General features: G+C 42.4%; 1 protein-coding gene across 2 annotated transcripts; it reads left to right on the top strand.

Annotated features, from left to right (window-relative positions):
• The first annotated feature begins 1,260 nt into the window (after nucleotides 1–1,260).
• LOC122132527 (NACHT, LRR and PYD domains-containing protein 1 homolog) lies at nucleotides 1,261–11,879 on the top strand. 2 transcript variants are annotated; one of them, XM_042707207.1, is made up of 4 exons: nucleotides 1,261–1,477; nucleotides 10,309–10,533; nucleotides 10,829–10,933; nucleotides 11,045–11,879. In XM_042707207.1, exons 2-4 carry the CDS (start codon nucleotides 10,340–10,342, stop codon nucleotides 11,235–11,237), a joined length of 492 nt encoding a protein of 163 aa, XP_042563141.1. In that variant the 5' UTR covers nucleotides 1,261–1,477; nucleotides 10,309–10,339; the 3' UTR covers nucleotides 11,238–11,879. The 2 variants fall into 2 exon arrangements, with proteins under 2 accessions (XP_042563141.1, XP_042563140.1); XM_042707206.1 differs by lacking the exon at nucleotides 1,261–1,477 and having other exon boundaries at nucleotides 10,003–10,533.
• Nucleotides 11,880–12,195: the final 316 nt, after the last annotated feature.

The following is a 12,195-nucleotide window of genomic DNA, read 5'->3' as shown; positions in this document are numbered from 1 at the left end:
GCACAAAGCATCAAAGTCATGCTGGGTCAGAACAGTAATCATTCCATCCCTAATATCTGATGTGGTGCTCTAACAGCACTTGACATGTGGGTCTGGAGGAATTAAAACACCCATTGGGCTCTTAAATGAAACCCAGCAAAGAAGATGGATCTTATACCAGTTGAGGGTATAAGTAATTCTGAAAGGAAGTATTAGAGTCTTGAGATGTTACACTCTGTATCAGGCACCAATCTACTGTTATTTCAAAAATTGAAGAATTCACAGTCTCCAAATGTTCCTTTCATGCTCTGTATCAAAACAGTTGTGCTCTTTTCCTGAGCCTTTGACTTGTTAACTGATCTGTTGCTGTAATCATATTCATTACAAACTGTCACACCAGCCAGTAGATTTGGATGTGAGTAATTCTACTCATGGGGTACTCTGGCCATGTGGAAACATCTGGCCATCAGTGTTTTCATACATTCAGCTTTATCTGTGTGTCATGCTTTGGTCTGTTTGTGAGAGAGCTGATCTGTTGTGGCTGAATTGTCTGATGGCTGTCTTCATGTTGTTGAAAGGTCAACTGTACAAAGGCTGTCCGATGCTGATGTTGTTGACCTGATCTCAGCTCTGGGGGAGGGAAAGATCCTGACGGAACTGAGGTAATCATTTTACATTTGTGATTTGTGATTATATAGAACTTGTACAACTTCTATGTTTTCAATTCTACATGAGGTAGAGCAAATACAGTGTGTTCCTTTTGTCATATGCTTGTTGTCTTCCCTTCTATTTGTGCCGTCCAGGACTGAATCCAGTTTCTACCTGGTTTAGCTTTGCAGTGTTGGGGAGTAGCATCAACAAATCTGCCATTCTGTCTTACTTAGACATAGTTGATCTTAATAACAAACGGGTCAGGGTTAATTAAAGTAAAGAGAACATAAACACACATGTATAATGTGTGAGTGCACAATAAAGAGACCAGAAGAGAGAGATTGAGCTTGGTTTGTATGTGCTCTTTCACAGCGTGGCATACAGCAGCCTCTCACCTGAGAGTGTGGAGCAGGTCCTCAGTGTTCTCTCCAGACAAAAGTCTGTGGGTGACGTCTATTTCTCCATGACGACCATCACTGGCACCAACGTGGCCCTGTCCTTGAACTTCATTCAGAACACAGAGACGTGCCATCACCTGGAGTGAGAAGAGCAAGATTGCTCAAATAGCTAATCATAATTGATTAGATGATAATCATGACAATCAAGGTTGATTTAATTGCAAGGTGCTGAATTGATGGTGTGTGTGTTTGTCTGTCTGTGTGTGTGTGTACTGAGGGGTATATTTCTATCTTTTGGTGGTGTTCTCTGATAGGCTAGAACCAACTAACTCTATGTTTGTTCTATGATTGGTCAGTCCCCATTGACACTTTACTCTGATTGGCAGGTTTAAGGGCAGTACAATTCCACCATCCTCTCTCTCTGTGGACAAAGACTCCAGAAGCCTCAGGTGAAACCTCCATTCATGAGAAGCTTCACTGTCTGTGTTAATGGTGTTGTATGTAAACGTTACAGGTTGCACCTGGGCCCCGTTCGTCGTAAGGGCTTAAGTTAAGTCGATCAATTGTCCTATTAGCCAGTTTGAATTACCGAGATGATTGAGGACAGGATATATCGGGTCGTCCACGGCTGATCCGCGGTCTAACCATGACGTTAATTTGAACCAGACTACATTTATCAGGGCAAGTGCGCGTGCCCGTCCTACTTCAAAAGGGGGCAGGGTCGATCACCAAAACCATGGTTTTTTTAACGGTACAATGGTACTAAACTCAAAGAAAGTGCCTCTTTTTTTCTAAGCTGGCGAGCAGGAGATGATCATGAACGCTTATGAAGAATACAAGACCATAATCATGGCAAAATCCAAACACTTTAAAAGAGACAGAAATAAGGAAATAAATAAATGTTCCATAAATGTTAAATACATTTTACAGTGAGTGATAAGCGAGATCAAAGAGGTATGTCTTAAGTGCACGTTTAAAGGTTTCAACCGTTTCAGCCATTCTTAGGTATTCTGGCAGAGTGTTCCAAAGGTTGGGGGCATAGAAACTAAAAGCTGCTTCCCCATGTCTCTTTGTCCTGGCTTTTGGAACTGTTAGAAGTTCAGTGCCGGAGGACCTCAGGGATCTACTGGGTGTGTACCTTGAGAGCGTGTCTGTTATTCAGGTGCATGACTATGGAGTGATTTATAGACTAGTAAGAGAACCTTAGAATCTATTCTAAAACTAACAGGTAGCCAGTGCAGTGATTTTAATACTGGTGTGATGTGCGCTCTCCGTCTTGTTTTAGTGAGGACTCGCGCTGCTGCATTCTGTATTGTTTGTAGTTGACTAATGGCTTTTTTTGGTAGACCAGACAAAAGTGAGTTACAGTAGTCTAGCCTGCTCGTGATGAACGCGTGCATCAGTCTTTCGGTGTCAGCCTGAGCGAGAAACGGTTGCACCTTAGCAATGTTTCTTAAGTGATAAAAAGATGTTTTAATTATATTTTTGATATGGGTTTCAAAATTGAGATCTGAGTCAAATATGACACCTAGGTTTCTGGCTTGGTGCTTGGTGTTAAGTGCTAGTGTTTTTAAGTGTGCAGATAGTTTCTCTCTTTCGTTTTTTTCACCAATGACTAATACCTCTGTTTTATCTTGGTTTAGCTGGAGAAAGTTTTGTGACATCCATACATTTATATCAGAAATGCAATTTACCAAACAATCAATAGAGCTGTAGTTGTTGGGTGTTACAGAAATATAAAGCTGGGTGTCATCTGCATAGCTATGATAGTCGATGTTGTGCCTCCTAATTACACTACCAAGGGGTAGCATGTATAGACTGAAAAGTAAGGGCCCTAAAATGGATCTTTGAGGGACCCCACAGGTCATACAAATGTTTTTTGAGCTGTGGTCTCCGAGGGCGACAAAGTATTTCCGGCCAGTTAGATAGGTCCTAAACCAGTTAAGGACCGGACCAGTGAGGCCAACCCAATTTTCAAGTCTATCAATAAGGATATTGTGATATCCTGCGCTCAGATCCAGAAGGGCCAAGACAGATCGTTTTTTGGAGTCAGCATTAATCCTGAGATCATTTACAACCTTGACTAATGCCGTTTCTGTGCTATGATTAGAACGAAAACCAGATTGGAAGGTGTCAAATGCACAGTTAGCATCTAGGAAATTATTTCTGTTTAAAGACAATTTTTTCCAGGATTTTGCTTAGAAAGGGAAGGTTAGAGATGGGTCTAAAATTGTCTAGAACTGAAGAGTCTAAATTGCTTTTCTTCGGGAGGGGTCTCACCAGGGCAGTTTTAAGTTCTGATGGGAAAATACCTGTAAGCAGGGAACAGTTAATAATGGCTAGAATGTCCTTAGACACAGTCAAAGATGGTCTTAAAAAATTGGGTGGGAAGGGGATCAAGAGGGCATGTAGACGGCTTCAGTTGTGACACTACTTTGCTCAGCATTTCTATATCAGCCAGTGCAAAAAAGCTCATACTGTTACAGGAAGGGGATCAGAAAACAAGACATTTGGAATTTCTTGAGCAATATTCTTCCTAATGTTCGTTATCTTATCTCTGAAGAATGCTGCAAATTCCTCACATTTGGAGGTGGAAAAGAGACTATCATCTACTTTAGGTGCAGGATTTATAAGGCTGTCTATTGTTGAAAAGAGGACCCTGGAATTGTTAGAATTTGTAGATATCAAATTAGAGAAATGATCCTTCCTAGCATTTCTTATTGCTTTATTAAAGACTGAAAGTTGATCCTTAAAGATATCAAGGTGGACCTGTAGCTTGGTCTTTCTCCATGTACGCTCAGACCTTCTGCAGGATCTCTTAAATTTAATAATTTTCTCCATGGAGCTTTTTGTTTGGCTAAAACCTTTTTTTGTTTCAATGGTGCTACAGAGTCAAGTGCTGTCCTTAATTTTGTATTTAGAGTAGTTACTAAATCATTAACACATGATGGCCCCGTATCTGGTTTTTTTGTACTAGTTATGTTCATCATTACTTTTAAATTCTCAGCTGCTGCAGAGTTAAGATAGCGTTTCTTAATAAAACATTCAGCACTATTTCTAACTTTAGGTACCAGTGCTGTAAAGAAAATACAAAAGTGGTCAGAAAGAGCAAGGTCACAGACAGACGATATAACAGTTGTAAGACCCTTTGTAATAACTAGCTCAAGGGTGTGGCCACGGTTGTGAGTGGGTTCAGTGATGTGTTGTGTAAAGTCCATGGAATTTAAGAGATTCATAAAATCCCGGGCCTTTGAGTCGTTCCCATTATCAACATGTATGTTAAAATCACCAGTGATAATAATCTTATCGTAGTTTGTGTGTATAATGGAGAGTAGTTCTGAAAAGTCTGTTAGAAAAGTGGGACATTGCTTGGGTGGCCTATACACAGTTACTGTCAGAACAGGAGGCTGGCACTTTAGAACTATGGCATGATATTCAAATGAGGCAAAATCATCGAAAGAGATGCTCCTGCAGCACAGGGCATCCGTGGTTATGGTGGCTGTCCCGCCCCCCTTTTTTTTACCTGTTCTAATGGACTGAAAAAAGCTATAATTGGGAGGGGATGCTTCAATAAGAGCTGCAGACCCATTTTTGTTTAGCCAGGTTTCTGTTAAAAACACAGTCTAATTTACGTTCACATATAAGATCGTTAATGATAAATGTTTTCCCTGATAGTGACCTAATATTTAGTATTGCCATTGAAATATTTTCTGGATATAGTGGCTCACAGGAAGGAGGAATATGCCGGGGTATAGATAGAATATTTGCTGGGCTTTTATTGTTTCTATTGTATCTATGGCCTTTGTTTTTAACTGTGCGTTGGGTAGAGATTAAAACTGGAATAGGATTATAGGCGCATGCCATAATATTATATGAAGCAGCCTGTTCTGAGGTAGTGGTGTCATATATTGCTCTGTAGAAAACATTGACAGATTCAGATTCATTTTCATAAACAGTGTTATTAGAGTTACTACCTGGGGGGCATGAGTCTGTGATGTTTTCTACAGGATGTCAGTGCCTTAGGGTGGTCCTCATGTTGTCCGACAGCAGACTGGCTCCGATCCGGTTCGGGTGGAGGCCATCATGCTTCAGCAGGCTGGGCCTCTCCCAGAACAGGTCAAAGTTGTTTACAAAGTTAATGTCTAATGAAGCGCAGGTCGCTCGCAGCCAGGTGTGGAGGTTGAAAAGTCTGCACCATCTCTCAGCGCCTCTCCGGTAGGTAGGGAGAGGCCCAGAGATGACGATCCGTCTTCCTGTGTCCATGAGGTGAGGAGGGCTGTGAAGTCTGCCTTCAGGACTTCTGTCTGTCTTGCTCTGATGTCGTTTGTGCCCACATGTACAATTATGGTGCTGACCTTGGTGTAGCCGGCGAGGATGCTTGGGAGTCTACGTTGAATGTCACGGACCCTCGCTCCGGGGAAGCAGTGGACCTTGCAGGGACCGCTTGGTGAAGGGGGGATGTAGACATCTCTGATCATGGAGCTGCCAATGACAAGGTTGGAGGTTGTCATGTCAAGCGGGAGAAGTCGTCTAGGGGTTGCTGACTGTGTTGAGGGCCCAGGATGGGAAGCAGGGTGGCGTGGGCGATGCTGGATGTCAGTGTGATGCCGTTGTTTCTCTGGAGCCGGTCTGCGGGGGCGTTGCAGGGCGGGCTGAGGAGGGGTGTCATCAAGCCCAGGGGGCTCCTCCTCATCCATCAGTGTGGTGTAGCGGTTTCCCAGTTGCAGGGGCTGGCCTGGCTCAGTGTGTCGTCCCGACCGCCTTCCATCACGCTTGCTTCTGCCAGCTGTTCTCCATGGCTGGGGCATGGCTGGTGAGGACTGGAGTTCACTGGCAGGGTGGGCTTGGTCCCCACCAGTGGCCAGGGAGCAGTGGTGTGGTCTGGGTTGGTGTTCATGCAGGGCAGAGTGGAATCGAGATGTCCAGTGTGTGTGTGTGTGTGTGTGTGACGAGGACCCACAGAGACAATGGAGTCAATGAACTGCTCATCTAGCTTGATCTGGTAGAGGTTCGCTAACCTGACTTCTAGTTCCACTACCTTCTGTCTGAGCAGGAGGCAGGAGTCGCATCCAGGTGCACCACTAAGGGGACGCATCGTGGCGATGTCGGATGAGAGGCAAAACTTAAGTTTATGTGTTTTGTTTGCTATGATGTCGCGGTGACTCGCGGTGAGGTAGTCAAACGTTAAGCTTTAGCTGGTGTTTGCTTGCTAGGCTTGCTAGCTGTTCAGAGTCAGAATGAGAACAGGTTGTGTTAATTTAATTTAGCGATCTATACAACTCCAAGCTCACAGGAAGAAGCAAAAACCTACTGTTTGTAGGATAAAATTCTTCTTCTGCCTTCTGTTAAAAGAACGACAACGCCTTCCGCTAACCTGCAAGTTTTTTTCCCCTAAGGGTTACCTGGAGATTTAGATGATAGTCCAGCAGTTTTAAATACCGATGATGAATCCGTCGATAAAAAACGAGTCAGAGGTTTAATCCAGTAGAGGTTAAATCCAGCGGAGTTTGTTTTGTTTTTTGAAAACTTTTGAAGATGGCCTCAAATCCTGACGGTGAATGCTTCAATCAAGAACGATAGTCTGAGTTTGAGTCTTTTAGAAGATTTAAAAATAAAAATTCTCCGGGGTTTTTGGAAGATTTAAGAATAGAGAGTAGGCTAATCGGTAGGTAGAAAAATTCGGCAGGTTGCAGCAATTCTCCAGCAATTCTCCAGCAGTGAAAAGAAATTGTGTGTATTTCTCTCTATTCTTATCTTGAGTCCACCTTAATCATTTTCTACAATAATGATATGCTATGGTGTACTAATAACACTGTCATATCATTATGAGTGCTTTGTTCTCTGCATTGCCGACACTACAAACATGTACCACTCGCAAAAAAACGCAAGACAGTCAGTGCTCGGCTATTGCGTGTGGTGTTTGCAATAAATCGCTCGAGAAGGTCTTGTAAATAAATTATTCCTTGTTGGCTGAATCGGTAGCGCTCATACAAGAACATATCATGATGGAATAATGGATCTTGCCGATCGCGAAGAACTCTCTTAATGAAGCGCCAATTTAACTAATATCGCTCCTTGGTCAATGGGATCTCTCCTTTTTCCGGGGGTGTGGCAAGCTTATCCAGCTTCACTTAAATTAGCCTGCGCTGGAGCAGGTTGGAGCTAATTGATGTGTTGCTATGGTGATTTATCCAAAGTTGCTTCCACGAACTGAAAGGAGGGACTTATATTATCTCATCCTGAAAATTATCTCGGTAACTCGCTTAACGAGCTACGACGAACGGGCCCAGAAGAGTGAGCATTGTTATGTGTAAAATACTAAACTAAGCCCTCATGTGCCTGTGTTTCCTGTTGTGGTTGAATGGTCTGATGGCTGTCATCATGTTGTTGAAAGGTTATTTGTGGCGAGCCTGTCAGATGCTGATGTTGGTGACCTGATCTCAGCTCTGGGGGAGGGAAAGATCCTGACTGAACTGAGGTAATAATTTTACATTTGTGATTATATAGAACTTGTACAATTTCTATGATTTCAACTCTACATTAGGTAAAGCAAATATAGTGTGTTCCTTTTGTCGTATGCTTGTTGTCTTCCCTTCTGTTTGTGCCGTCCAGGACTGAATCCAGTTTATACCCAGTTTAGCTTTGCAGTGTTGGGGAGTAACATTAACAAATCTGCCATTCTGTCTTACTTAGACATAGTTGATCTTAATAACAAACGGGTCAGGGTTAATTAAAGTAAAGAGAACATAAACGCACCTGTATAATGTGTGAGTGCATAATAAAGAGACCAGAAGAGAGAGATTGAGCTTGGTTTGTATGTGCTCCTTCACAGCTTGGCAGAGAGCAGCCTCTCACCTGAGAGTGTGGAGCAGGTCCTCAGTGCTCTCTCCAGACAAAAGTCTGTGGGTACCGTCCGTCTGTCTGTGAGGACCATGACCTTTACCACGACGGACCGGTGCTTAGACTTCATTCAGAAAACAAAGACATGTCGTCACCTGAAGTGAGAACAGCAAGATTGCTAAAATTAACTGATTATCATAGCGGTCAAGGTTGATTAACTGCAAGGTGCTGAAATGATGGTGTGTCTGTCTGTGTGTACTGAATGGTTTATTTCATTCATCATTTGGTGGTGTACTCTGATAGGCTAGAGTAAATTAACTCTGTGTTTGTTCTTTGATTGGTCATTCCCCATTAACACTTTACTCTGATTGGCAGGCTTAAGGATAATTTGTCATCCTCTCTCTCTGTGGACAAAGACTCCAGAGGCCTCAGGTGAAACCTCCTTTCATGAGAAGCTTCACTGTCTGTGCTAATGGTGTTGTATGTAAACGTTACAGGTTGCACCTGAAGAGTAAGCATTGTTATGTGTAAAATACTGAACTAAGCCCTCATGTGCCTGTGTTTCAGGCTGGATTTGAAATCACTATTATATAATATGTTAGAAATAGAATGGATATTTTCACACAGCACTAAAACACATTATAATCATTTCACCACAATAATAACTTTTATTGTGAGGTGCAACCAGACAAGAGGTGATTTGAAGGGAACATAAAGTAAATTGTTTCATCAGTCAAGTGCCAAATAGACCTTTTATAAAACGTTGAGTATTGTTTTAACATTCCTCAAAAAATTCATATACATACTGTATGACTCCTATACAAACCACATGCAAACACAAAACAGGTCCTCTGTGGTTTTGTCAGGTTGTGGGCAGGTGTTAGTAGGAACGCCACCCTTGCTCCTGTCAGTTTTTGACAGCATGCAGTACTATCATTTTAGTGAGTCTGCTACCTATTTTATACTCCCAGCACAAAGCATCAAAGTCATGCTGGGTCAGAACAGTAATCATTCCATCCCAAATATCTGATGTCAAGTGCTGTTAGAGCACCACATGTGGGTCTGGAGGAATTAAAGCACCCATTGAGCTCTTAAATGAAACCCAGCAAAGAAGATGGATTTTATACCAGTTGAGGGTATAAGTAATTCTGAAAGGAAGTATTAGAGTCCTGAAATTTGCCACTGTATCAGGCACCAGTCTACTGTTTTTTTTTTTTCAAACATTGAAGAATTCACAATCTCAACATTTTCCTACATGCTCTGTATCAAAACAGTTCTGCTCTTTTCCTGAGCCTTTGACTTTTTAACTGAACTGTTGCTGTAATCATATTCATTACAACATGTCACACCAGCCAGTGGATTTGGATGTGAGTAATTCTACTCATGGGGTACTCTGGCCATGTGGAAACATCTGGCCATCAGTGTTTTCATACGTTCAGCTTCATCTCTGTGTCGGTCTGTGGTCTGTTTGTGAGAGAGCTGATCTGTTGTGGTTGAATGGTCTGATGGCTGTCTTCATGTTGTTGAAAGGTTAACTGTGGAGAGCCTGTCAGATGCTGATGTTGTTGACCTGATCTCAGCTCTGGGGCAGGGAAAGATCCTGACTGAATTGAGGTAATCATTTTACATTTCTGATTTGTGATCATAAAGAACTTGTACAAGTTCTATGTGTTCAATCTGCCATCCTGTCTTCCTTAGACATAGTTGATCTTAATAACAAACGGGTCAGGGTTAATTAAAGTAAAGAGAACATGAACACACATGTATAATGTGTGACTGCATAATAAAGAGACCAGAAGAGAGAGATTGAGATGGGTCTGTATGTGCTCATTCACAGAGTGGAAAAGAGCAGCCTCTCACATGAGAGTGTGGAGCAGGTCCTTGGTGCTCTCTCCAGGCAAAAGTCTGTGCGTGACGTCCGTCTGTCTGTGACGACCATCACTGTCACCACCGCAGCCCTGTGCTTGGACTTTATTCAGAACACAGAGACGTGCCGTTACCTGAAGTGAGAACAGCAAGATTGCTAAAATTAACTGATTATCATAGCAGTCAAGGTTGATTAACTGCAAGGTGCTGAAAGGATGGTGTGCGTGTGCGTGTGCGTGTGTGTGCGTGTGTCTGTCTGTCTGTCTGTACTGAATGGTTTATTTCTATCATTTGGTGGTGTACTCTGATAGGCTAGAGTCAATTAACTCTGTGTTTGTTCTTTGATTGGTCATTCCCCATTAACACTTACTCTGATTGGCAGACTTATGGATAATTCGTCATCCTCTCTCTCTCTGGACAAAGACTTCAGAAGCCTCAGGTGAAACCTCCCTTCATGAGAAGCTTCACTGTCTGTGTTAATGGTATTGTATGTAAACGTTACAGGTTGCACCTGAAGAGTGAGTATTGTTATCTGTGAAATACTAAACTAAGCCCTCATGTGCCTGTGTTTCAGTCTGGATGTGAATGCACCATTGTCTTCCACAATGACACCTGCTTCACTTACCCTGTCACAAGCCGACAGCCCGACCAGTGGCAGCTTTACTGACTTCATCCACAAGTTTCGGTGGACTCTGCTTGGTCTGGAGAAGGTGGAGTTGGGGGTGAGATGCCTGACTGAGAGCTGGGCCAACTGGATCCTCAACCTCATCCACACGTGCCCCACTCTGAAGAAAGTAAAGTAAGAGATACATCATCTTCTGTTTCTGTATGTAGTCTATGCATGTAGGGATAGGGTTTATGGACACTCTGTGCAGGAGAGAGAGAGAGAAAGAGAATAAAAAGAAACATATTTCATCTAAAGACAATGGGCAATGTATGCCAATGTGCTTTGGCACCACTGCTTTGAAACATTCAATAAGTATATTTTATTTTAGGATACGTGCTATAATCAGCTTCTATTGTGCTGATGGTCTCTTACTTATATTTGTGTTTTAAGATCCATGACAGACTAAAGAAGTATATTTGTATTTCAGATCACAAGCTTCATTTGACTTTAATGATGGTCTCTTACTGGAGGAGGGGATCAGTCTTCTGCGGGAGTCTCATAGGCGTCCAGGTTGCACTGTGATCCTCAGGGGGTGTGTACTTCTTGTGATGTTTCTGTGTGTTTTATCCTTTAAGCTGTAGGCGAGTGTGAGGTTTGTGGGAAGATCTTATGTGTTTCTGTGTATCTGTTTTTCTCCATGAAGGTTGAGATGCACTAAACCCAGTGGTAAGTGTGGTGAGGAAAATGAGCCCCGACTGGACTGCAACCAGCGTGTGGAGATCCAAATGATTGGGCCAAATGTCACTGAGGAGGAAAGGACTCTTCATCACTGCCCTTTCACATGCCACACATGCGGTCTGCACAACATTTGTCACTCAGGAGATTCAGGACTATAGGAGACTCCAGATATGGGGCCAAATGTCACTCAGGAGATTCAGGACTACAGGAGACTCCAGATATGGGGCCAAATGTCACTCAGGATAAAAACAGTCCACTGCTGTCCCCCACCACTTACATCTATCGGTTGCAACTTTCACAAAAGTTTTGAATTCTTTCAGAATAGATTTTAAGATTGTATTGATTACTTGGAGGGCTCTTCACGGCCTCTCTCCCAGCTACATCTCTGATCTCTTAGTCCCGCACCCGCCCAGGAGATGGCGCTAACCCTAACCCTGAGGACATCAGGTGGGTAGAGTCAGTGACTTCCTTAGAGTCTTAAAACACACTTTCATAGAGTCAGTGACTTCCTTAGAGTCCCTTCTTAAAACACACTTTCATAGAGTCAGTGACTTCCTTACAGTCTTTCTTAAAACACACTTTCATAGGAGAGCCTTTCCTGGTTTTTCATGAGTTTTAATTTCCTTTGAATTGTCTTTTATTTCCTTTTTACTCTGTATTGGTGGACCAATCTATTATTTTTATATCGCCTATCTAATTGTTTCCTTTTCAAAACTGATGATTTCATGTCTGTTTTATTTTGCTGCTTCTGTGGAGCACTTTGTAAACGGTGTCTATAAATAAAGATTATTATTATATGATTATCGATATTATATTGTGAAGGGTGTCTATAAATAAAGATTATTATTATATGATTATCCCAACCCTCCAGCGTCGGCCATGTGGGGGGGGGGGGGGGGGGGGGTTACAAACACTTGTAAAGAGACAGAAATAAGTAAATAAATACATTTTCCATAAATGTTAAATACATTTTACAGTGAGTGATAAGTGAGATCAAAGAGGTATGTCTTAAGTGCATGTTTAAAGGTTTCAACCGTTTCAGCCATTCTTAGGTATTCTGGCAGAGTGTTCCAAAGGTTGGGGGCATAGAAACTAAAAGCTGCTTCCCCATGTCTC

This window comes from Clupea harengus, unplaced genomic scaffold (assembly GCF_900700415.2).
Source record: "Clupea harengus unplaced genomic scaffold, Ch_v2.0.2, whole genome shotgun sequence".
Classification (NCBI taxonomy): Eukaryota; Metazoa; Chordata; class Actinopteri; order Clupeiformes; family Clupeidae; genus Clupea; species Clupea harengus.
Note: the sequence above shows the minus strand (reverse complement) of the source record. Positions and strands in the feature narration are given on the sequence as shown.

Excerpts from the sequence above, each read along its gene's own strand:
- LOC122132527 (XM_042707206.1), top strand. The coding sequence starts at position 10,292 with ATGTGCCTGTGTTTCAGTCTGGATGTGAATGCACCATTGTCTTCCACA. Across the intron at positions 10,534-10,828 it reads CCCACTCTGAAGAAAGTAAA|ATCACAAGCTTCATTTGACT; the intron begins GTAAGAGATACA and ends TTTGTATTTCAG. Across the intron at positions 10,934-11,044 it reads TGCACTGTGATCCTCAGGGG|GTTGAGATGCACTAAACCCA; the intron begins GTGTGTACTTCT and ends TTCTCCATGAAG.